A 27,174-nucleotide genomic window follows, 5' to 3' on the forward strand; every position below is an offset into this window, starting at 1 on the left:
GGCAATGAGGGCATCACTACATACACGGTAAAATATCTCTTCTATTTTTAAGTGGGGCAATGAATTGGGTGTTGGACAATGTTTGGGTATTTTTTCGCAACAAAATCTCTAAAAGAGTAGGGCAACCTTGTTAAAAGTGAAATTTCAGAAAATATTGGTATATTGCATGAATAGCTATTCCCCAAAATATTGTCATTGACAAGTATTTCCCCTACTGGTAAGCCACTGTCTGTAATCTAATGGTATATGACATCTTATATACTGCAAATGGCGAATAAATGTGCTGCAGGCTGTGCTGAAACCTCCAGTGTCCAGGGCATGATGGGACTTGTAGTCTTATAACAATTCCAGAAAGGAATACAAGATGCTAAATTCTCTTGTGACACAGACAGCACTTAAATGTTGCCACCAGGATGACAATCTCACCGTAGGTTTTTCTTAAAGGATATCTACCACCAGGATGAAGGACTGGATTCAAATGAGCCTCAGGGGCTCCTGGCTCCATAGGTGTTAATGGAGCCAGGAGCCCATGAGGCTCATTTGCATATTTCATCTTGATGGCAAATGTCCTTAAAAACTCCCCATTGGGGGGGGGGGCATAATTTCATTTATGCAACTACTGGAGTAAGGACACCCTAAACAAGCCTTTAATTATGGCTGTAGTATTTTTTAGTCCCCCAAATGTGGTTGTTATTTTTGTTATTTTCTTGTAACAAAGGTGTTAAGTTCCCCTAACTGATGATCATGATGGGGGTTGTAGTTATTCACAGGTTGGAGACAATGAGGAAGATTTATCATCAAGTTTCTGAGGTAAAAATGTTCTAGTTGCCCATGGAAACTTTTTTACAGTTTCCACCATGGGACATGAACAATCAATCATCTGATTGCTTGTTCATGATAATATGCATAGGCTGACACTGTGCCTGTAAGATGACGTCACCGGCTACTGTTTCCTATGTTGTCCCAGTACCTACATATTTCGGCACTCATGGCACAGCAAATCGTGAAGGGAGTAACCCACTTTTGCAAATCAGTGGCCTTCTTGGACCACAAGAGGACATAATCATCTATTTATAGATACAGACAAGTGCAATGGAGGCGGTCCTAATTTGCCTACAGAGACCTGCAAGCGCTTTAGATCTTCTCTACAACCATCAGGACTTACACCATGATTGACATTTCCAGGCTCTGCCTGCGTCATGGCTGTTTATAGTAAAATTAGTCCCGCCCCCTATGCACTTACAGACTGATTTGCATCTCCATATGGAGATGATTATCTCTACGATGCTTCACTGTCGCCAGAAATATATGGTTTATCTCCTTGTAATGGCCCTGACACCCCACTATTATCGGATCCCTTTAACAACTTATGGACTTGTATCATGTGCACAGGTGTTAAGAGACTTATTTAGTATCCGGAGTGTTTCTGTTCACTGACAGCAAGCATAAAGTTGAAAAAAAATCTTAACTCTTTCCATCTCATTCTATTAATATTCGGATTTATTCCACAGGACAATGATATATATTTTTACAGTCCGCTTATTTTCTTCTGTTCTCGGGTCTAGATGGGTTTTTACTCGCTGTATTTTTGTGGTGAAGATTTCCAGGGAATGTTGATCTGGATTTGCCAACTGTGACTTCTCCCGGACCTAAGGGATTACACAACATGAGGCACAGGTATGAATAAATACAGGAAGGCATTATATGATATTGTCTGTAAGGTGTCTGTAATGAAGCTTTATTGATAATATTTGGTCCAATTACAGCAAAAAATGTTGAAGAAACTCCAATTGTCACTGGGGCAAAAAGAATCTTTTTTCTGGATCTACAATTATAAAATCTACAGTTTCCACTTACGTACAAATTCAACTTAAAAACAAGCCTATGGAACCTATCTTGTATGTAACCCGGGTACTGCCTGTAGTGCCATTAATAGATATTTGCATTGGGAAACACTGCAAACCTTACAAAATCTCAGGTTAAAATATAACTTTAATGTGCTAAATAAAAAGAGTCCCCTGTTATCTGATATGATAAACCTACAAACATTCAGTGATCCTAGAAATCCTTCCGGCAACAAGTGAAACTCTTTTAATCTTAATCTTTTGATTTTGTGTTTTTGGAAAAAACCCCAACACTTTCAAGTTTCCAATTATTCTAACTTCTGACACAAACTAATTCCTTAAAGGGGTTTTCCAGGAATTCTTTCTGGGGCTGGGACAGGGTTGATGATGATAACCACTTCCAATCCAGCCAGAACCGAGACTGTTTTTCACCAGGCTGCTGGTGCTGGAACGGGGGACATTAGAAACTTCTATTATGTCTGTTTTTTTTTTACCTTATACAATTTTCAGTCTATCCTTCCTTTCTTTGGGAAAGATCACACAACCCCTTTAGGTACACGCTTTCCACTATGTCATATAATCTTTGGAAACTCTTTTGTTATGGAGTAATAAGACCTATAATCCGCCCAGCACTGAAAACATATGTGAGCTTTAAAGTAACCCTGGAGATAACCCTAGCGGGGTAATAAAATATTAATTGCCTCAATAATTCTCCTTGTTCTTTTTCCATGGCTTTTATGCTCCTTGTTGAAAGACTTCACAGAACTATTAGGGGATTAGAGTAAGAAGAATATATGATATGGGGCAACTGCTAGATTCTCCGGTCCACCATGATCCCAATAATAGGGAATGGATACATAATACCCTTGAAGGGGCATCCTTCCACAAAATTTCCATTGCTGCAAGGGTTATGTTGTGGAAGGAAGGTAGCATAAAACCCAAGGTCATATAAGGTCACATGGTTCAAAAATAAGTGGGTCCCTTGCTCTGGGCCCCCATCCATGAGCTGCTCCTACAACTGGTGGCTCAGCCTGCCATATGGTTGCCCATTCATTCGGAGAACCATAAATTTGTTAGAAGGCACCCCCTTTCTTGTGATCGTTGGAAGTCCCAGTAGGACCCTCAACCATCAGATTGTTATCCTCCATTCTTTGGTTAGGCGATAACAATTGGTTTGACGGGCACTTAGGCTCAGACAGACCCCCTTATCCATTAGGTTTAGCAGAAGATTACTAGACTTAGGCTTACTGACATCCCCTGCCTTAAAGGGTTAACCCCACTAGATGTTACCCCATTAAACTACCACCCCCTCAGGTAAGGTATGAAATGTCCTTTCTATAATTCCCTCTTTTATGTGAAAAGTCACCCTTTTACCTATTATTAAAAATTCTGTCAAAATAATGTGAAAATGAGCAGAGAAGAGTCAAGTTAAGAGGAAGTGGACACTTTTATCATTGTCATTTATCATTATCATTTTATCATTATGGTACCCATAAACATGGTGTTTTTTTAAAGATAAGTATCTCATTTTTCAGATCACACCAGGCTTGTGGTTCTGTGAGCTACAAAACCGGCGATACAGCCAGTAAAAGATTTAGTCGCAAATGTGAGCTGCAGATAAAGATCCAGTTTAACTCCCTGTATCTCTGGTTCTGTATATTACAGAACCGCAAGCCTAATGGGATCTGAAAGATGAGATTGTTATCATTTATATAATACTATGTTTTATAGGCGCGGCTAAAGTGACTCTCCCCCTGAAACCTCTAAACTTGACTCATCTCAGGTAAAATATGACTCTTCTTTGCTCATTAACCCTATGACTTCGGAGGAGATTTTTTTTTATAGGTAAACGGACGAAATTGCCAATAAAAGAGGGAATTTTAGGAAGGACATTTTATACCCTACCTGAGGGGGTCAGTAATTTTTTTTAATGAGGTGAAATCTGGTGACAAGTTTAAAAACAAGAAGGACCATTGGGGATATTTTTGCATTTCTTGTGTTTCGAAATAAATTATAGACTCCGTTCCATTATATGGGGACAAAGGGTGTGAGTGAAGCAACAATGCCAAAGAGCGAGATCCTGTGCACGCTCTCTCCATGGAAAGTAATTATTAGCGCAGCGTTATCTCCTAACAACTGATCCCTCAGCCATTAATTCCACAGATAAGACGTTATCATGGAATGATAGGAGCAGATCACGTCAAACATGGATTACGTAGTCAATGACAACAATTCTCCGGACTAACCTTTGACTCTCTTTCGTAGGACTTGGCCTTTCTCCGTTCCCGCATTGATCTGCTGGATCATACTGGGAGGGGTCCGGTTGACCTGAAGGACCTGAAGAGGGCCTTCCACTGAAAATGAAGATAAATCATATTGCTGGGGATTTATTTCAAAGCTTCTTATAGAAATCTGCCTCAGGGTGAAACACTGGAGCTGACACTTCATTTACATTACTTTAGGTCACCATAGATATGTGGCTGGCTGGACTATAGATTTCTGAGGTTCTAGAATTGGCACCAATACAAGCTATATTTTCCAAAATTTTGAGAAGCTCAAATTCAATGTCCCATCACCCGTAAGTTATGACTTTAGGCAGGGATGCATCAGCCATGAGCCACTTGCCTCAGGCAGCACCTGCAGCATCAGGGGCACAGTCACCTGCAGGAACTGACACTTAAAAATAATGGGGCACATTTACTAAGGGTCTGAACGCCGCATTTTCGTGGGATTTCGCAATTTTTTTTCCGTTTTGCCCTGAATTGCCCCAGGTTTTCGACGCACGCAATCGGATTGTGGCGCAAGATCAGCATTCACATGCAACAGGAAGAAGCAGATGAACTCCGGCGGACCTCAGCGGGGGAAGCAACACATGCAGGAAATTGGACGCACGATCTTAGTGAATCATGGCAGACCCAAATTCTCATCGGACAATGCACGGCAGGGATTGCAACGGGCCGGGTAAGTAAATGTGCCCCAATGTCTCTTCTCATCCAACATCAGAATGAAACACTACATGGAGAACTAACTTACTAAAAAAATAACCTGATATATAACTTCTGGATGGGGGAGAGAGGGCGCCAATCTATAGCTCGAGTTTCACCCCTGACTTTAGGACAACCCAATACTTCATCATGACAGGCCCTGAGTTAATGAAACCACACCTACATTATCAGTCCCACCCTCCATTATTATGGCCATCCCCATTTTCCCTATAGACCACCCCCCTGGATCAGTGTCACCCTGGATATATATTATAGTGGATCTCCCATTTTCTAATCTACATATATTATATAAACAATGATGTGGACATGCAGAAACCTGAAGAGATTGACATACCATCCGATTGATCGTAATTCACTTCCATCACTTGTGCTGATGGCACGTTGTCAGGAACTTTCCTCTTCTCCTTGGGCCTCACATACGTCTTAGTATTCAACCCGACCTTGTCTTTAGAGGTCGCCCGTGTTGCCTTAGTGGGAAATCCAGAACGAGGAGAGGTCCGGTGACTTTTATCAGGATTCACTCTCAGTATATTGTGAGGCATCACATGTGACAGCTAAAATATATACAAAGAGTAGAATGTAATTTTATTACATTGACATCTATGGTGCGTGTTCTGGTGGGAGGAGCTGACTGGTGGGAGAGGGTGCACTTGATCTTATAGCCCCTCCTCTGCACCAACATTCTCATCTGCATACAATTAAAAGTGAAGATTTCCTGTTCTTTCTTCAAAGAACAGGAGACTTCAACTATGAGACCATATGCTTAGATTAAATGTGATACAAAAGCTGACAGATTCCCGTTAAGCCACACCCACTTGTCACATAGAACCACAATAACGAAGGAAAATAAGCTTTATTGGATTATTGGGCTGGGACCCAAGCCCTCCAGTAGAATCAGACAAGGCAGGTGATGTATAAACTTTGAAACTAGTACAAGCCTTGAACGCAGGGCCGGCGGTAGCACCCGGCGTACCTGGGCAAGTGCCTGGGGCCCAGAGCTGCTGGAGGGGCCCACGTGGCCCAAGCTCAGTCGCTGGCAGCATATGTGGGGGCTTAATATAAAATAACCCATGAGGGGGCTCTTTGGGGTGATAAACTTGGAAATATTTTAGGGAACAGGGAACTATTTTGGTTTCTGAATTTTTAATTCCGCCACCTGAGTTGCAAAGGGGCCCACTGAGACTCCGTCGCCCAGGGACCTACTGGAGCCTGGAGCTGGGCCTGCTTGTATGTTATGTGAAATGCAAAGTCGCCCTTGAAGGGGTCCACCCCATCGGCCGTCCTTGGCTGCCCTCAGTGCCTGATCTATATAGTGTAAACGAATAATTCAAAGAAGGTGTAGGTGCATCTTGGCTTCACTTTATGACTCTTCTTATCACTGTTAACACTGTTTTTATTGTTTCTGTAATGAAACATACTAAGATGTATATAATCCTTGACATTCCACAGTAGGATTTTCTATTAACAGGAATTTGTAGAGTTATCTTATGAGAAAGAATGTCACTCGTGAAATGCATGATACAAGAAGATCTTTACACCTCAGGGGTCTATTGAGATTGTACAACTAAAGGTGATCATACAGAAGAGGTGTATCCACAGGATAGGAGCTAACTTGCTGATCGGTGGGGGTCTCAGTGATGGGACACCTACGTATCAAAAGAACTGGAGTCCTTTGTACTCCCATTGCACTTAAAGGGGTTTTCCCACAAACCAAGTTAAGCCCTATCCTAATTTGGAATATAGGATGAGACCCCCCACAGATCACGAGAATGAGAGGTCCGATGGGGTCTCAGGTACCTCAGACAGACCCCACGTTGCTTCCAGAAAGTAATGGAGCTGACGGCTGCACATGACTGTTCTGCTCCATGCATCTTAAAGTAAACCTACCATCACGGATCCGGTGGTAGATGCATCTAATGTTTGTAAGGATATCCCTTTTTAGGGCTAATCCTTTACTCCGCTCTATCTTTAATCGGGGTAATATGCAGATTTTCTAAAGACGCTAATGGGGCGTGGAGTAGACGAGCTGAGGCTACACGGCGCAGCCATAGCTCCCAACCGTCCTGGATTGGTCGGGACAGTCCCGGTTTTTTACCTCTGCCCGAGGTCTCGGGCAGCTGGGAGATAGTCCCGGATATCACCATCTGTCCATATATGGTCTCCACATCTCCTAGGGTTCCCCCAGACAGAAGGTTCAATTAAATACATTTTTGCCTAGCCCAGGATTCAAACCCCAGACCCTCTCCAGTCCACCTGCCATTGAGAAACAGAGCCTCTATCCACTAAGCTATGACCGCAGCAGTTTCCTATCTGAGGATTTTTGGTAACTAGGAGGCGTTAACTGGTACTGTTACAGTGACACAGACTTAATGCACTGATACATTGAGAGGGATCATCTCAGAGATTATTATTGTAATTATTTAGACAATAATTATTATAAATTTTATTATTTTTATTATTATGGAGACGATTATTAATAATAGTAAAAATAATAGAAATCGTCTCCATAATAATAAAAATAATAATAATTGTCTCAATAATTACAATAATAATCTCTAAGAAGATCATTCTCTATATATCAGTGCATTAACTCTGTGTCACAGTGTAACAGTAGCAGTGACAGTTCTTAGTAACCAAAAACCATCTAATTGCTATTTGCTAAGCTCATGTGTGAGTGTCTTTATGGCACATGGAGTGTGCAGGTTCTGGGTTCAAATCCCAACCCGGGTAATAATTTTTTTATTATTATTGAGAAGATGATTTTTTTAATTATAATATGGTAAAAAATTGGGGCGTAGCCAGGGATTGATTGTGGTGCGGCTTAGGGGGATCACCCTCCTTCCCTTCAAGGTATGTTGGTAGGTATGGGCCTCTTTGATCCTCCTTCCTAGATATCTTCAGCGCACAGCTCCGAAAGAGGATATTCTTATATTTGATATAACACCATGTTTCTAGGTGATATAGAACTGAAGATAAGGCACGTTTTCCTCCCTTTGCAGCCTCTAAACTTGACTCATCTCAGAAAAAATATGACTCTTCTCTGCTCATTTCCACCTAAATTTGGAGGAGATTTTTTTTTATTTGTCATTGGGTGAGATTACATCAGAGAGGGAATCCTAGAAATGACATGTCAGCCCCAGAGGGGGTGGTAGTATGATGCGGTAATCTGTGACCCAAATTAAAGGCCAACAATTGCAGTGGGAGTCACATCGTAGTTACCTGAGAAGAGGTAGCTTCAAATGAATGTGACCGTTTCCCCCAGAAGTTTTTCTGGATTTGGCGTTTCTTCATACTGGCTGGTGTGAGTAGCTTGGCGTCTGCCCCGTTCCTGGGTGCCAGGGACAGAAGGCTTTCACTGCTCACAGCCTTCCGCACCGGGGGATACAGGATGATCCTTGGGGTCTCTGATACATGCAGTGAGGGGAAGCCATTCTCCTTCTTTAAGATGAATGAAGACTCGGTGCTGCCCACTTTTGGGCGCCTCCTGGCCACAGCCAGTGAAATGCTTTTTGTTCCAGCAGCAATCTCTTCCAGGGCTTCAGGACTGAATGGTAGGATGGATAGGGAACACCTCCGATCTATAGATTTTGGAAACCCTGTGGTCGGTGTGCCTTCTTTAGAGTGATAATTAGATGTCTAATAGTGGGATAGGTGACAATAGATATTATCAATATGTACACTATGTACAATCTTCTCAGATCCTCCTGCTCTATAACATGCTGCATGCAGATAGGACACTATGTACAATCTGCTCAGCTACTCCTGCCTTATAACATGCTGCCTTCAGATAGGACACTATGTACAATCTGCTCAGCTCCTCCTGCTCTATAACATGCTGCCTGCAGATAGGACACTATGTACAATCTTAACTCCTCCTGCTCTATAACATGCTGCCTGCAGATAGGACACTATGTACAATATGCTCAGCTCCTCCTGCTCTATAACATGCTGCCTGCAGATAGGACACTATGTACAATCTGCTCAGCTCCTCCTGCTCTATAACATGCTGCCTCCAGATAGGACACTATGTACAATCTGCTCAGCTCCTCCTGCTCTATAACATGCTGCCTGCAGATAGGATACTATGTACAATCTGCTCAGCTCCCCCTGCTCTATATCATGCTGCATATAGATATAACGCTATGTACAATCTGCTCAGCTCCTCCTGCTCTATAACATGCTGCCTCCAGATAGGACACTATGTACAATCTGCTCAGCTCCTCCTGCTCTATAACATGCTGCATGCAGATAGAACACTATGCACAATCTGCTCAGCTCCTCCTGCTCTATAACATGCTGCCTGCAGATAGGACACTATGTACAATCTGCTCAGCTCCTCCTGCTCTATAACATGCTGCCTGCAGATAGGACAATTTGTACAATCTGCTCAGCTCCTCCTGCTCTATAACATGCTGCATACAGATAGGACACTATACATAATCTGATCAGCTCCTCCTGCATCCTGCAGGTAGGTATCTAGGACATATCACCTCATCACTGACCTGATGTACTGGTGTCCTCAGATGGTGAAAAGGTGTAAGGCTCAAGAAAGAATTCTGTCTTGTGGACTTGATAGGAGTTGATTTTGAAGACCTATAGTCACTGGAGTAAAATATTGACCGGTTTTAGCTTAATATACAACAGACATGAATAGGATGTGCTAGCAACAAGCAATATAATGGGGGAAATTGACATAGTAATATCGTATAATTTGCATTGACCAGTGTAATTTGCTGAAGTTATTGAGGATCCTGGAAACATGGGAGGCAAATAAGCAATCAAACAGTGACACAGTACTAGAAATAGAAGAAGACAACGCCTTTTAGAGGAGCCAGTCAGCACCACTAGGGCCTAATGGGATGATGGACAGATATACTCAGTGTCGGACTGGAGTTCTTTGGGCCCACCAGATAAAATTATCCTGGGGCCCACCGTTCATCAACCCTAAAAAATAAACCCTAGTAGCCTTCAAATTTGAGTCTGGGCCCACCGGAGGATCCTCTGGTTCTCTGGTGGGCCAGTCCAACACTGGATATACTACTAGTGACAACGAGTCCTACGTGTACAAAGCTATGATACAATTACGTTACATTATGTTACGATACGTAAAGTAGACATGTACATATTCTACCTCTGGATCATCAATTTTGACAATTCTGAACCGAAATGACATGAACATTCTTAAATTTGGCAGACAGGATACATAAAATATTATAGCAATACCTATCCGAATCAGCGTTATAAGGAGACAGGTTGTATCTTGTGCGGTAAACACTGCTCTTCTTCTGGTCACTTACTACGGCTTTTTCCAGTTGTTCTATATCCAGGTGCAGGAGTGAACCCCCATTTTGCACCATATTGTTCTGTAAAATGATAACATAAGTGATGATAAATGATTTGACACCGGTAAATTTACATATATTGTCTATAGCTTAAAAAGTAGTAGGAGGTACCATCCTGTGGGTAAACTTGATGACACCTTTTAAGATGCATTTGACCAAATGGTTCAGGACCCAATGGGTATCTTGCTATTATAGCTGTGCAGATCTGACATTAGGGTACGGCTACCTGACCCAGACATATAGCCGAATTGGTGGCTTAATAACCAACCCGGCAAATGCACACCCCTAGAAACTACTCATGGCTAAGATTGGTGGCCAATCTGTTAATATGCCAGGGTCAGGTGGCCAAACCCGAACTTGAACATTGGGTCTCCTCATCTCTGTCTGCTATCCATAAGAAATTGTTCTGGGAGGAGGGGCAGGGGGTTCCGAAAAACTAGGATTAGGTTTATTCATGTGCAGATCTGCAAATGATGTTATTTCTTTCACAAATCAAGTGGTTAAATACACGCCAGATTTGCAATATGGAAATCCAGCATGTTAGAACACACACTTAAAGGGAGTCTATCACCTACCTTAAGTGTTATAATCTGCTAACGGCATATCCTAGAGAAATTCACTGTGATTTTAAAAACACCTTTAACATTTCAGGCAATTGTCCTATTTCTGACATGTTCTCATTTTCATCTGTAGGCTAATGGGGCAGTTGGTGCACACGAGTGAACCCTCAGCATCTGGAGCGCTGCTATTCTCTCTTACATCCCTTACCTCTCGTCCCAGTACCACCTACTACTGATCTAACGGGAGGACTATAATGCCTTGGGGAGGTGGTGGGCTCCCTTTAAAGTGCTGGAGTTTTTGTGAATTAGATAAATAGCACCATACACTTATATTATTCACTAACAAGCATAATAACACTGTATATATTAATGTATCATGATATACCTGAAGTCTGCCTGATAACAGAGAGTGTAGCTGCTCCAGCCGGCTTATGGTTCCATTCTCCATCTCCTTGGAGTACGATTGATGGAGCTTCTCCAGCAGCTCAGGACTATGGCTCTTTTCGTCTACAAAATCAACAAATCACAGAGGTGAAAAGCTAAATTTATGGACATAAATTTATATAAAATCACAGAATTTCATTGATGACTCTCTCGCTCTTCTTTCTCCCCAGTCATGCTTACGGGTGGTACAAGATCCCTAAAGAACCATAACATGATACATAACATCACACATTGGACCACGACCACTTCTTGCTTCTTGAGTCGTATTTCCAAGCTATGTATGGCCGGTATTATCTTGCCTGTCCTCGCCCTCATCTTATTATCTCGTAATATTATGGATTTGTGAACATTTGCGGTCACCGCTGTCACCTTCTATTAGAGCTCTCTGCAGATGGATGATCTTCTCGCACAAGGCCCTGTACTGCTGATAGCTCAGGATGACAAAGTCCTTCTGGTACAGTAGACTGCTGTCCTTGCAGGCGCTCCTAGCCCGTAGTTCTGTATTCCAGACCTGAAGCTCGTGAAGTTTGTTCAATAACCTAAAGACCTCCCGTTGGTCGCTACTGAGCTGCTCTGGGATCATCTGCTCCAGACGAGACATCTTCATTTTTGCTTTTGCCCAATGTTCTTCTAGTTCTGCCTATGACAAACAGAAGTCCACGTGACCCTTTTTATACAGAAATTATGATACATGATAGAATCTTAGGCAAATTACTGGAATTGGCTTCCATTTTAGAGCGATATAGAAGCAAATGATGCACCAACTATGGAGCTCCACCTAAATTGAGCTCCAAGCTTAGGTCACTCCATCTCCATTCCTCATTCACATTGAAAGAAACACAAGAACACTACCTACATATAGTAGGATAAATTACAACACTATAAGAGTTAAAAACTACACTCTCCTGTTAAGGAACAGAGGTACGGTGGTGGTATGAATGAAAAAAAGGTCCAATTTTGAGGGCACCATCACCACTTAAAGACATTTGAGGTTCCCCACTTCATGATTCGGTTACAATATCAGAACCATGGTACAGACTTATGGGGTGTGAGATGAGAATATATAAACAGAGGAGACACAACAGGCCACCACTTCTGGTCACGACTCAAGGAGATCAAAATTTTACCCAAATTTTTACATATCATTCGCATCATCTACTGTAGCTATACCATCATGGAGGCAGTTTTCTTCTGCTCAGCGAGAAGAAGGTGAATTTCTTCTCTGGCCATCATGACTTCAGGAGGCTCCACCACATCTCCTTCTTCTTCTTCCTCTTCATCCTCGGCATCTATTACTATGTCCTCGATGACTTTATCTTTTCTGGTCCTTGTGGATTCCTGAGCTTTCTCCTGCTCCCAGCTGCATCATCGAGACAGAGAAAGAGTCAATAAAAGCAAAATTCTACTTGAAAGCGATTTTGATATCGCACTTATTAGTAAACGGCTGAATTTCAATAAACCCCCCTTTGTAGATACTGGACCCGCGCCCATGCAGCTGGACTGAATAACATCACGGGGACACTGACCGAGGATGAGAGGAAGATACACATCCATCAAGTTCGATCTGTTATTTTTTATTTCTTGCTGTGCTAGTCTATGAAAAGCGGAATAAGAAGAGCGAAGTAAAATGCGATCTATGGCCACCCCCCTGCTGAGAAAAACATTCCTCCCTGACGCAGGAGAAGAGACAGGATTAAATGGTCACCGGCTTTTCAACAAATAACCACGGAAAATGCCTCTTTTTCTACTTATCAGGTTTATTTTACTTCTATTACGCCCTTCCTAGACACATTTTTACTTTGAAATAAAATTCACCTTGATCTTCCAAGACAGACTACAGATCGGAGAAGTATCAAATTACACCTCACCATAATAGTCTATGATGAGGGGAGGGGCTTGACAGTTTGAGCCAGACTTGGCATTCCTTCAGCAGAAATTCCATCCGCAGCAGACTGCTGCAGCTAGGAGTAAGTTTTAAGACTACTGCTGTATAAGGGTGACCATTAGTTCAGTGTCTATTACAATTGGCAAAGAGTTACTGTTTTTGGCTATTACCCCACACCCTGTCCAAAACACTGTGGTAGTTGTAGTCCATTCAGAAGTGCCAGGGGTCACAGGATTCTCTTCAGCCAATTAATGGCTCCCAGGGACGTCACTCATGGCATAGAGGAAGTGATAGCCCGGGCTCCACTAAGGTCTCAAAGAGATTAGGTGATTGCTGGAATTCGGAGCAGGGTAAGTTACAGGGTAAGTTACAGATCAGTGAGTGCTAGGGAGCAAAATGGAGCTGAGGTCCGCCGGAGTTCACCTTCTTCTTCCTGGTGCTGATCTTGCGACACAATTTGCTTTTTAAATTTTAAATTGCGGTTTGTCCAAATCAGTTGGGTTTGTCCAACGTCCACGTCCCCCTGATTTATGTCGCATGCAAGGCGGCGCCGAGGCGCCACAATCCGATCGCGTGCGCCAAAAACCCTGGGCAATTCAGTGAAAAACGGAAAAAATGTTTTAAATCTGACAAAAATGCGGCGTTCGGACCCTTAGTAAACGTGCCCCAATATGTCCATAGTGCTATGTATTCCCTACTATGGAATACTCACTCAGCAATTGTAGCCAGATGTCTGATGGCATCGATACGCATCTCCATATTAGCATTGTTCAGCTGCAGGAGGCTGCGTCTCACTTCCAGATGCTCCTGGAAGACGTTGATGAGCTTTTCTTCCAAACTGAGATGATCTTGATCTGAGAAATCGCTCTGAAGCCCATCCTCTATGGAGCAGAGTGTATACATGTTACAAAGACTAAGTTCACTATTTATCTGTTAGGATCACTAAAGTTTAGGGAACAAGGGAGAGGCCTTGGTTCAGGATACTCAGTTTAAAACTCATTTTCAATAGATTACATGGTCAGCTCGTAATAAAATAAAATTTGTGTAATACTTCATTTCCCCTGTGGGGGAGCTGCAGGGTAATTATACACTCTATACTGGATACTTTATGAATTTAAATTCACTGCGTGTCCCATAGAAGAGAATGTTATCGCCAGGGGACAATTGCAAGATAAAGAAACATCAATTTAAAAGGGATTTTCATAAATATCAGTGTGGGTCTGGCATCCATGGATGTCCATCCATCCAGCCATTGAAATGCAGTATTAATGATAAGGATACCTTGTTTGTCTTGTATCTTCATCCCAATATCTTTCAGTTCTCTCAGCTCTCGCTCATGCTGTCTGATGCTGCGCTGCAGCTGATGAATCTCTCGGTGAAGGTTGTAGATTAATCCTCCATACTGAGTAATGTGCTGTGTGGCGCTCTCATAGTTCCTCTTCACCTAGAAGAAGAAGGAGCTGGAAAGATCTATTTATGGGCAGACATTCATACATTTGTACACTCTTGCACTATGTTGCTTTCTCTAACATCCTTGCTTGTGAAGCTGCAAGTTCAGAGCTCAGAGGTTATTCCTCTTTTTCTCACTTACTCTATTCTTCACTGCCATAGGCTATGTATCTATGTCACCTTCTGTGCCTAAATTTCCCCTCCTAAAGTAGACTATGCATGGCCTTTAAGACTCTATATGCCCCCAGAAGAAGCAATCTCCATAAGGAGTTTCAATCACCTACCTGACCCACGTCTATGGCCTCTCACCTTGCCAAATCAGTTCCGACACCGTACTGAGGAGGAGAAATGACTCTCAAATATGATGCCTACAATTGGGTGTCTGTTCCTTCTAGAATAGACTTAATGGTGTGGCTATTATCTTGCATATTGTCCTAGCACCATGGTGGTTGTAGCCCAGCTGGAGGTGCCAGGGATCACAGGACCCTCTGTGGTCCAGCTGCTCATGGGAAGTAATGTCCTGGGCAGCCATTCGGAGGTACCAAATATTGGGAGAAAGTTATAATCTGGAGGTGGAACAGGGTAAGTGATTCAGCTTAAAGAAGGCAGCTTGTAACATATCAATAGCCAAACATATAGTTATCTTCCAGAAGGGATAGACACCCGACTGTAGACATCTCCGTTCTGGAGTCACTGCTCCTTGTCAGTGCAATGCAGGGAATTGGTTTGACAAGGTTTGAGAGGCCATGGACATGGGTCAGGAAGCCAAAATTGTAGACTAATGTAGACTCAGGCCTGCCTGCTTAAATGAGAAGGAAGGGGTAGAGGAAACTTAAGCACTGGAGGAAACGCAGATTGATAGGCTGAGGCCCTGAAGGAATGAAAAAAAAGGAGTTAAGGGGGAACACCCACTAAGCTCTGAACTAGCAGCTCCACAAGCAGGTAACTCATTCTATTCATTCAATATATAATTTAATTGTGCTCTGAACTTGCAGCTCCACAAGCAAGTAACGCATTCTATTCATTCTACATATAATTCAATTGTGCTACCTTATTTGCACATGATATTCCGCAGTTCCATTTACCACCACATACCCCTGGCCATGACTTACCCTTGTCTTGATGTTCTTGGCTCTGCTGGCGTAGATCAGGGTGGTGCGGGATTCCTCGAACGCGGTGGCGGCAGGGCTGATGTGCACGATCATGACTGTTCTGCTATTTCCACCTAATGCATCCTGAAAGAGAGAGAACATTTGCTTCCATTAGCATTTGGTAATGAGAATTTTACAGATCTACATTTAATTAGGGAGCCGTAATTGTTATAAATTGGCCCCTGCTCAGAGATTTTCATGGAATATTAAAAGGATGGTTTTCCCGTCTTCATAACGCCAGTTAAGTGTAATGGGTCTGCCGGGTGATGCAGGAGAAGGTGGTTATGTACTGGACTGCATCAGACAAGTATAATGTTTGTGGGACTACAACTCCCAGCATGTCCTAAATAAATAAATTCATCATAACATATCACTTCTGTAGCATCTCTCTTATATTGAATTCCATTCCTCTGTTATTCTGCTCAAAAATGTATGAATATATTGATAGATAGGTGGCCGGGTCCCTGAACACTTGGACATTGTCCTATTATAGTTGACCCTTCCAGGCAGTATACACCCTCTGGTGTGTTTATTGGTAACACCTACTTGTCAATGAATATATATAGTTTTTATATATATATATATATATATATATATATATATATATATATATATATTTATTTTTATTTTTTTTCAGGAGGAATAACTGAGGGACGCTACAATGCAGATTTCTAAGAAAACATGATTCAGTAATGTCATTCTTGGAGATAGCAGTCAGGTGAGGTCCTCTTAAAGGATTGTAAAACAAGCATACTGGTGTCTGTCCCCCCTGGCAGGATCTGCTCCTTTTTGAGCTTTCTCCTTCTTATGCCCTTGTTTTTAGGAAAAATGGCTTTTAAAATGATGCAAATGAGTCTGAGGGGCTCCAGGCTCCATTAACACCTATGGAGTCTGGAGCCCCCAGGCCTTTTTGCATAATTTAAAAGCCTTTTTTTCTCAAAAACAAAGGCATAATAATCTAAAAGAAGAGCAGATCCTGCCAGAGGGGGCATACACCAGTATGTAAGTGTGCTTGTTTTGCAATCCTTCATCCTGGTGATAGATGTCTTTTGAAAGGGGTTGTCTAGGCTTGAAAAAACTTGGTTGCTTTCTTCCAAAAACAGCAGCACACCTGACCATGGTTTGTGCCACTATTGCAGCTTAGATGTATAGAGATGAATGGAGTTGCAATACCGGCACAATCCATTGTCAGGTGTGGAGCTGTTGTTGCCATGTTTTTAAACATATCTCTTCTGCTGAAAACTTCCTTGAAATTTAGACATCAAGGTAAAAATTTGTATTTATTTATTTTTTTTTTTATTTCTGAAGGCCCCTTCACACCAGAGGGACTTACCTTTAAGAGCCTAGTCAGTTTGCTGTCTCTGTAGTTTACATGGTGAGCGTGGCCTCCCCCTCGCTCACTTAAGGCTGTTATACAGTTCCCAAGAGCTAACAGGGAGCGGTTAATATGTGCCCCCTCCTTCATCCTCTGGCCTCGGTTTTGTGTCTGTGAAGAAGAACCAATAGAAAAATGTTGTTACTGATAATCAAATATATATATTTTTTTACAATTTGGTGACCAGTAGGTGGCGCTGTTCAATTAGTTTCATGGATTTAGTGGTTGTAATTTGTTTATTGAACGGTTTATGTATTGTTTATTTGTGTTACAACAGCTTTATGTAGTGACACCATTGGCTTTCGATGTGGGCAGGAGCTAATACCTGGGCTGCTCTCTCTGACCCTGCGAGATCCACCATGAACAGTTTGCCCACCCTGACTTCATCGTGGACATTGTTTGCTTTGCTCCTGTGTTTCACTGTGACTTGCAGTACAGCGTGGGACCGGGAGGAAGTCTTGTTAGCGGCTGTCGGTTCTTGGGTCCGATGTCTATTTCCCTTTCTTAACAAGACCATGGCCTTTAAAAGAAGAGAAGAAGAGGGGTAACATTTTTTTAGACTGAATTGCAAGGTATAGCCAGGGCTGGATTATGGGTAGGGCTCCTGGGGTGTGCACCCCAGGGCCCCCATCACTTTACCCATAATGGGGCCAGAATCAGCAATCCCTGACCCGACACCTGTAAGATGACTCTGGGAGCGATGCTCTGATGATTATCAGCACTGATGATACCATCCCGTACAGTTCACATTGGATCACTAACTAAAAATTGCCCCCATAGGGATTTCCCCCCCCCCAAATTCAGAAGAAATGGAAGAAACTACATATGTAGCAATTCCCTAATATATAATTATGGAAGAGAAATACTTTAGATATTTTTGTGGTTTGTGAGGCACATGTCTTTCTATGGCATATGACATGCATGCTACTTATAGCTGTAGACAGACATCTAGCAGCATGCTGGGAGTTGTAGTTTTGCAGCAGCTGCAGGACCTGGATGGTCCAGCTTCAAGATTCTTTCGCAGATAGCACCACCTGGTGGACATTTGTGAGCATTACATGTCTTGCTTTGTCTAATGATATTCACCTCTTCCGCATTGTGGGTGAAGAATTCAGTAATCCCAGCGATCTGCACATTTCCCTTCGAGTCTTCTCTAAGATCCAGAAACCCAGAAGAAGGGTTTAAGAGGTCACGGATTAACTCATTGTAGATCTGCAAGTATACAGGGGTCACGTTAGTCACTGTCACACTGACCCTTGCTCAGACTGCATGGTTTATATCCGAAATCCCTTCATGGGTTCCAGAGAAGGACTGATTATTTTTTCATCTGATCAATGCCGTGAGGACCAGCAGCGTCTTGATCAATCACAAATCTCCTTAAAGGGGTGTTCAGGTCTGCAACTTAAATTTCATTCTAATGACTTGTCTTCAAGTATGTTATTAGTGGGGGTCATATATATATATATATATATATATATATATATATACCCAGAACCTGACTAGAGAACATGTGTCTGCACACAGCAGCCTCTATAGACAGACCATGGGCCAGATTTATCACCTTTTTTGCGACTTTTTTGCGACTTGTATTTGCACCATATTTGCGTCTTTTTTTGAGACTTTTTTGCGACTTTCCAAAAGTTAGTTTTCCAAAACCAATGAGACACATTTGATAAATCAACTTTCTTCTTTTTTTTGGTTTACAGGTTAAAAAATCTGTCTGTGTGTTCAGCTCTTCGGCTCTGCACATGTTGTGGATTGTCATATGCAAAATCTTCATCCAATATGTGCATCTTTTATATGTGATTTTAATGCAGATTTTCCGCATGCGTTTTTTTTTTCCCATCCGTTTTGACTGAGAAATCTGCATGGAAACTGCACATTGATGCAGATTTTCACTCTCCCATAGACTTCAATGGGGAAATTTATTTTGGTAATTTTGTAACTTCTTGTTTATTTTTCACATAAACATTTTGTCAGAAGCATCAGAAGCTGCAGCTGTTCTTGATGTTTCTTAATATATATTTTTTAAAATGATTCTTTTAAACAGAAAACAATGATGATGCTTAACAATATAAACCATCATAATATGGGGCTGTTCACATTAAACCTCCCCCTTGCCTGAACACATCCCGCAGGAGGGAGGTCCCCAGTTATTTCACTCTCCATATAAGGGCACTGACCTCATTGGGAAACAGCCAAATGCAATGCACTATATTTTGTCGAGGTTGACTACTCTCCCTGCTTTCAGGGCGGGGGGCGATCAGGCAGCGTATCGCCCTCTATACGCTCACAGTGATGCGTCAGTGACATACAGTGTAAGGACACGTTCTCCTTATAACGTATGTGATAGGAGCGGTGACTGCGGCCGCACCATGTACAGGACACACAGGGACAGGACATTTCTATATACAAAGCTGAAACTGTATTATTATCATTAAAACATAAAATTATATCCATTTTTTGATGTTTATATAAAATCCTCCCAAAAAACATCTGGAGAATGTTCCTAAATGGTAAATGATCGGATGTTCCAGCAGAATGTCGTCGGCTGAAGCTGATTTATAGAACTTTTTCCCATTGAGCCTTTTTACTTTTTAAGTCGCAAATATATGAAAGTCTCCAAAAAAACGCAGAGAAGGATCACATCTATCTAAGCAAATTTTGACATTAGACAAATATGGCGCAATAAAAGAGAGACATTTTAGGCGCAAAAAAAATACGCAAAATAGAACAACTTAAGATAAATCTGGCCCCATGTATCATAATACATTGCACAGAAATAATGATAAGAATATATAAGAATATGTCTTGGACACATTTACCTCCAGGTAGGACATTGACACCGAATACTCCATATTGTCACTAATCTCCTGGATGGTCCTGAAGAGATCGGTCAGGGTCCTTATGAAGATTCCCGGCTCACCGTCCATCCCTAGCATCGTGTATGTCTTACCTGTACCTGATAAAAATGGATGGATACTAGATATGTGATGGATAAATAAATAGATATGAGATAGACAGTAGAAAGAAAGAGAGTGAGATAGATAGATATGAGATAGATAAAGAGAGAGTTAGATAATACATACATCAATAAGAGATGGTTAAATAGTTAATAAATAGACAGATGAATATCAGGTAGATGAATAGATTGATAGAGGCTTCAGAAAGAGTCATGTAAGAGCCGAAATGTCGCTCGGTATGGAATAGAACAGCCACTATTTTCACTATTTTTCGTCTGCTGGAGTGCTGTTTTTTCTATTGATAGATAGATAGGTGACAGATAATAGATAAATAGAGAGATAGGGAGAAGAAGATGAGATAGCACAGATATAGGAATAGTGGGTGTTATCCCGGGACACAATTCAAAAGGTCCACTTGTAATAAAACAAAAAATAGGCAGCACTCCTACTTTAGAAAACTGAAAACGTGCAGTTTTTTTTTTTACCCGAACGTTGTATTGCTCACCTGAAACGTTGCTATGTAGGTGAATAAATTTTCACTTTTCTAAAGTTGGAGTGCTGCCTATTTTTTGTTTTATAAATAGATATGAGATAAATGATACAAATAGATAAATTGATAGATAATAGTAGGGCTGGATTATTGGCTGGGGCCGCCCCAAGTGTGGGTGATTTGGGCAGTTGCATGGCCACCCAAATCACCTACTATGGGGCACATTTACTTAACCGGTCCAGTCGTGTTCCCGCGGCATGTTGTCCGTCGAGGATTCGGTCTGCCGGGATTCACTAAGCCTGTGCGCCCAATATCCTGCGAGGTCCGCCGGAGTTCACTTCTACTTCCTGGTGCATGTGAGTGCTTGATCTTGCAACACAAAGTGCCACGTTCAGACCCTTAGTAAATGAGCCCCTATGTGTTCGGGTACAAGTTTGGTTCCCTGTCCGGTTCAGAGAGCCAGGCGGTAGCCGGTACACTTGTGTCATAAAGCATAGAGTGCACAGGATGTCGGTTTCCTGGCGCCAGCAGTGTGGTGAGGTCACTCCCTGTAACGCCAACATCTCGAAAGAAGAGGAGGAGGTTGCAGAGCCTCTGAGGAACGGGAGAAGGTGAGTACAGATTTATTCTTTTACTGGTTATCTTATGGGGGACTGTATTTCTTAGTTTCGGGGGTGCTGATAAATTGTACACTGTGGGCTATATATTAGTTACTAGGGGGCTGTATATTGTACACTGGGGGCTGTACAATTATTAATTACTAAGGGGACTGTATATCAAGTGGGGCACTGGAGACATCTACGGGGAACGTGATCCAGCCACAAATTGTGCAGCCAGATCATGGTCTCCCTTATGTTTGTGTGCATGAGCCTAAGGGGGGAATCTGCCTATTACGTGGATTACTGACTAAGGGGGGACCCTACCTATAACATGGATGCTAAATGCATACCCCATCTGGGCTACATTCTGTTGCGCCTCCACCAGATTTTGCGCCCCGGGGCCCCCACCAATGTTATTCTGGCCCTGGATAGTAGATAAATAGAGAGCTGGATAGTAGATAAAGAGATAGATTACCTGTAGGGCCATAAGCAAAGACAGTGGCATTGTACCCGGAGACTATGCCTTCCAGCAGGCTTTTTGTAGTAGATTCATACACACAGTCCTAAAAAGAGACACATCCATGAATATTACATCACACTTGTCCATACTCCCCTCTATCCCCATATAGCTGCACATTTCCTGTGGATGATCCGGTATATTTAATAAAAGGGAGGGAAGAAGTAACCTGCTGCCTACACCCTCCTGTCAGGTGAGAATATAATTATCACCCCCCATTCCCTTTCATCCAATGTGTGGGCAATATTAGGTTAGAGAAGGTTACATGGTCCAGGTGTCATTTCAGATTACAGAGAAGGCGAGTCACCTGCGAGGCATACTGCTCCATCACCGCATCAAATATGAAAGTTCTCTGCCTGGAATGATTTGCCTTCCAGGCATCATCTGAATCTTCATTTGGATCCTTCAACAGTAACATCTAATAGAAGGAATTAAAATAAGGCAGTGAACAAGACATCAGATATCATATTATACACATACACACACACACAATCTCCTCCTGCTCTATAACATGCTGCCTGCAGATAGGACACTAGGTACAATCTGCTCAGCTCCTCCTGCTCTATAACATGCTGCCTGCAGATAGGATACTATGTACAATCTACTCAGCTCTTCCTGCTCTATAACATGCTGCCAGCAGATAGGACACTATGTACAATCTGCTCAGCTCCTCCTGCTCTATAACATACTATCTGCAGGTAGGACACTATGTACAATCTGCTCAGGATATCCTGCTCTATAACATGCTGCCTGCAGATAGGACACTATGTACAATCTGCTCAGTTCCTCCTGCTCTATAACATGCTGCCTGCGGGTAGGGTACGGTGTACAATCTGCTCAGCTCCTCCTGTTCTATAACATGCTGCCTGCAGATTGGAGAGCATGTAAAATGTGATGATTTCCCTTTAACACTTCTATAACCTAATAACATTGGGCAGTACAATTCCCTGGCATGTAATTGATAATGCTTCCTTTGTCAGATGTTAGATGTTACTTTAAGATAAGGAAGGTGACACAACTAATGTGAGGACTAATCAGTTCCATAGGGAAGCAGGGAGCAGTAGAACGGGAGACGCTCCATGGGGAAAGACACTTTTCAGAAAGTGCAGGACGCCATTGGCTGGGAAATGACTTGTCTCACATTATCACTAGGAACAAACAAGCCCAGAGGGACATTCATGTGTGCAGCGCCGGGGTGAGAGATGATTCTGCTGATTATACAATGTATTAAAGGGCAGCAGAAATTTAAAGGGACAGAAAACCAAAAAGCCATATTTTTTGATGAGTGAGGAAGGAGGGATATAGCGGAGAAAGTACTTTCTTTTTTACATCTTAAAGGAAATCTACCATCAAAATTTGATAAACCAGGGACATTACTCATAGATCCAGGCACTGTGACTTCTTATATTTGTTATCCATGGCCTCCTCCCTTCTAAAATCAGGCTGTTACACTGTTTGACCTTCCATCCCAGGGCTACATCTACCATGAGGCGGGATGAAAATGAGACGGGAGTGTCAGAATTGTCACTTGTAATGTGGGTGATGTTTGCATCTGCATATCAATGGCATCTCTGAACATCTCTGGGGGACCCAGGCGGCATGTGATGACATAATCACGTACTGCCCGCGTCTCTGCACAGAGCTGCAACCCAAATGCAGTATATAGACTTTAGGAGTGCTGTATATAGATTGTGGGGGACTGTATATAACATATGAGGGGACTGTATATGGACTTTAGGAGGGCTGTATATAAAATATGAAGGAACTTTATATAGACTTTAGGAGGGCTGTATATAGATTGTGGAGGGCTATATACAACATGTTATGTAAGTAGGAACATGGGTTTTATATTGTTAAACATTATTATTTTTATGAATGTTAAAAAGAAAACATGTTAATTATATAAAATGTGTTTGGTGATTACTTAGACCTTGTGTGCTCACACTAGGTTTCTAAACATATATATGTATATTCATATATATTATTAACAATAATAATAATAAATTAGGGGTTCCTGTATGTAAGGATTGTTAGCCAGGTGGCATTGTACTGTAAGTAACTGTGGTCTTTTTAGGGGCACAGTGTGGAGATGTGCTGCTGCAAGCTGCAGCGGTGGTGGTCTGGAGAAGTCGTGATGAAGTCGTCTTCCTGGTGGAGCAGATTGTCAGACTCCACAGCACGGGGAGCTCTAGTTATACCCCAAAGAGCCCTTTAGACTCAATGGAGTATACATAAAGGTCGATTTTAAAAGGAAGGAGACCATGGATAACAAATATAAGAAGATACCACAGTCACGTTGCCTGTATCAATGAGTAATGTCCCTGGTTTATCATGGCCGATTTGGTTGGTAGATTTCCTTTAGGTCACTTGCCCACAAGCGAGTGCAGTCAGTGAAACCAAAACATCTGATCAATGGAATGAATTTAGCACGTCAGTTCATTCCAGTGATCAGATGTTCGGGTCAGACAAGAGGCCTTAATTGTAATATGAGATAAAATAACAGCAAAGTAATTAAAGGAGTTTTCCCATGAAAAAAGTTAGGCCCTATCCACAGGTTAGGGCCTAACTTTCCGATGAGTGGAGGTCTAAGAAATGAGACTCCCACAGATCACGAGAACAAGGGGTCTGATGTATCCCCATTGGACCCCTTGTCGCTCCCCGAGATGAGATGAGCAGCCGGTTGCGCATGGAGCTGACAGAGATTGCCGAGTACAGCGCCTGTCAGCTCCATAGAGATGAACGGGGCACTCCAGCCACTTGCCACTGGTTGCTGGGCAAGTGGCTGGAGTGCCCAGCAACCTCGTCACTCTTAGGGAGTGACGAGGTGTCCGATGGAGATATATCATGATCTGAGACCCCCACCAAACAGCGAGCTAGGCCCTAAACTGTGGATAGGGCCTAACTTGTTTTGTGGGAAAAACCCTTTAAGAAAGAAATAGCTGGGACATAGGTTTATGTGTTTTCTAGGTACCCTTAACTCTAGCTACGGATAGATAACAGATACATAACAGGTAGACTTGACAATATAGGATAAAAATATAGCACTGATTGTTAGACAACTAGATATGAGAGAAAGATGGATGATACATGGATATGAGATGGATGGATAAAAAGAGATGGAGGAGATAGAGATACATGAAGAGAAATATACATACTCATGACATACAAAATAGATATGATAGATATGAGATAGATAGATGGGGAGATTTATCAGAACCAATCATATTTCAGCTTTCATTTTCCCACAGCCGATAATAAAATTAAAGCTGTGTTCTGATTGGTTTCTATGGGCAACAAGAACAGTTTTACTCTTCTGATAAATCTCTCCCCATAGAAATGACATAGATAATATAAATAGACATTTCTCACTTGTTCTCCGAGTTTATATGTTATACACTGCACTCCCTCCTCTATTTCCACCTGATTTAGTGGTCGCATTCGAACAACAACCTGTAAAATTATAGGAAAAAAAAAAAAAAACATTGCCCAAAACATTGTGATATTGCCAAAAAAAAAAATCAGCAAAATACATATATTTTTGTTATAATGCGGCACCCTGCCCTGTATAGCCAGGTACTATAATACTGTCCATAGTCGCTCTTTATTAGCCATAAAACGATGGGTGGGAACTAGCATAAGTCCGTAGTATGCATCAGGTGCCATAGGACAGATCCAGAACATTGGGGGGTCATTTATCTTAGTCTGATGCGCCTTTTTTTGTTTGTATTTTAGTGACTTTTCGAGAGCATTTGGGCATTTGCACATAATTTTGCGCCTTTTTGCAGTAGGTTCACCTGGTTTGCGCCTAATTTGTCTTTGTTCGTCTCCTGCTTCCAGATATTAGCACCTTATGTAACACTGATTTGCGCCTACACGCCAATCCTGACCATGCTTAGGGAAGTCAATGGGGTGATTTGCTCAACAAATTTGCGCCTAATAAACTGCGCAAAAAAACTTTATTGGACAAAGACATCAGGTGCAAAAATAGACTCACAAAAGGCGCAAAAAGAGCTCAGGGAACGGAAGGAAATAAGATAAATGACCGACATTGTCTCAACGTCCATTATAAACAGGAGAAATGCGGATGTGCATGGAGCATTATACTGAAAAGAGGACGTCTACACCTAGTGGCTGATACCAGGGAGCAATAGAACACATTCTAGGCGATGTCTTCCTATAAGGAGGCACTTACTGTGATTTGGTGATACTGGAAGTCATCTTTGGTATTCTTCATTGTGGCAGGTTGTGTACGGAGAAGAGGAGCTGTGCTGCGGAGCAGTATACGGCTGCCTGTCCTACCTGCTGTGAGCAGAGGGAAGCGTGAGGTCCCCTGGTATCATTACATCAACACTGGGTCCTCTGTGTGCAGGGACACTGGGAAGGTGACACGTGACAGCAGCTTCATGTAATGTACAAGGTATTAATACTGGAGATACTATAATGACTTATCAGATGTTACATCCTGTGCCTATAGCTGCAGCTCCTCGCTTTACATTCTCATCAATATGGTGACAGCAGTGACATTAAGAGCAGGAATAAGATGACATATAAGATAACGCAGCTGTAGGATTAACCGTCACCCAGCAACAGGGAGGGTGACAGGTAGCACCTGCTGCCGCTGGTGTGATGAGCAACTGACAGCTGCAGACACACGTACAGAGATCTTGCCTTCCATCTCAATGATTTTACCTCCAAAATACTGTGCCGATTCACGTCATTATAGATGATATTTTCTGATGCAGAAATTCAAATCACTAACATCAAATTACAAAAAATTCTAACAGTGAAGCTGCCACTAGGGGGAGCTCATGAGTACTCAATGTAATGTGGCTGCAGGAAACATGATTTCAAGACCTATTCCAGGATGTATTAATAAACTCACTACACTAAAGGAAAGTGTTGAATATCTGGTGGCGCAAAAATTTGGCAACCCCCAATGATTGAATTGCTCACACTTTGCCTCCCCCCATGAGCTGCTTCCCAGGCCAGTGGTGTCATATGTAATACAAAGTACAGCCACCTTACAATGTACAGCGCTGTGCTGGATTTGGAGTGGACATATTTCAGTGCAAATGGTGACACACAAATTCTATCCTTTCCCACCATGACAAAGGGACATACTCTGCAGGAGTAATGGTTTCACAGGTGGATGTAATATTACGGATCAGGAGCACAGGCCTCAGTGATACGTTCTAAATAATCCATATAAACTCCATTAAGTCTGAACATTAGACCAATGTGGTTGGCCAAACTGCAGCGAGGGGTACCATAAGAACAGTTACAGTGCTGGCACTGCAGACAGGGAGTCCTTGCATTATTTCTGTATGATGCATGGCTTCCCATCATGTGTAAGGTGTTCAGTCCGTGGGATCATATGGGTTCGTTTTCACAGGCTGCACTCGCTCGTGTGCAGTTGAGCTTACATTGTGGATTACAAAGATTTTAGACAACTGCATAGTGCCATAGAAAAACATGGGAGCCAAAAGTAGCCCGGAGTGTGCCCGATACAGTGCCCCTATGAAGGTGGTCCAGCCACAAGTACCCGATGAC

The 27,174-nt window shown here is 42.3% G+C and overlaps 1 protein-coding gene across 3 annotated transcripts; it reads right to left on the minus strand.

Moving 5' to 3' along the window:
• Nucleotides 1-1,477: 1,477 nt before the first annotated feature.
• LOC140074960 (kinesin-like protein KIF19) lies at nt 1,478-26,234 on the minus strand. 3 transcript variants are annotated; one of them, XM_072120333.1, is made up of 20 exons: nt 25,817-26,234; nt 24,994-25,074; nt 21,932-22,042; nt 21,583-21,670; nt 19,881-20,017; nt 18,142-18,267; nt 17,381-17,575; nt 17,014-17,166; nt 15,642-15,764; nt 14,362-14,524; nt 13,793-13,961; nt 12,366-12,555; nt 11,565-11,835; nt 11,137-11,258; nt 10,073-10,212; nt 9,352-9,451; nt 8,069-8,485; nt 5,184-5,403; nt 4,091-4,198; nt 1,478-1,649 (listed from the first exon to the last, which is right to left on the minus strand). In XM_072120333.1, the coding sequence occupies exons 1-20, from the start codon at nt 25,856-25,858 to the stop codon at nt 1,540-1,542; spliced, it is 3,066 nt and encodes a 1,021-aa protein (XP_071976434.1). In that variant the 5' UTR covers nt 25,859-26,234; the 3' UTR covers nt 1,478-1,539. The 3 variants fall into 3 exon arrangements, with proteins under 3 accessions (XP_071976434.1, XP_071976435.1, XP_071976436.1); XM_072120334.1 differs by lacking the exon at nt 24,994-25,074; XM_072120335.1 differs by lacking the exon at nt 8,069-8,485 and having other exon boundaries at nt 25,817-26,231.
• Nucleotides 26,235-27,174: the final 940 nt, after the last annotated feature.

Source organism: Engystomops pustulosus, chromosome 8 (genome assembly GCF_040894005.1).
Source record: "Engystomops pustulosus chromosome 8, aEngPut4.maternal, whole genome shotgun sequence".
Taxonomy (NCBI): domain Eukaryota; kingdom Metazoa; phylum Chordata; class Amphibia; order Anura; family Leptodactylidae; genus Engystomops; species Engystomops pustulosus.

Bases quoted from the DNA above. Each gene is read 5' to 3' on its own strand.
- LOC140074960 (XM_072120333.1), bottom strand. From the start codon at position 25,858: ATGAAGAATACCAAAGATGACTTCCAGTATCACCAAATCACA. The intron at 13,962-14,361 runs GTATCCTTATCA...TCTGCTCCATAG, and splicing joins GAAGATACAAGACAAACAAG to AGGATGGGCTTCAGAGCGAT. The intron at 5,404-8,068 runs GTAACTACGATG...TATATATTTTAG, and splicing joins TTGAAGCTACCTCTTCTCAG to CTGTCACATGTGATGCCTCA.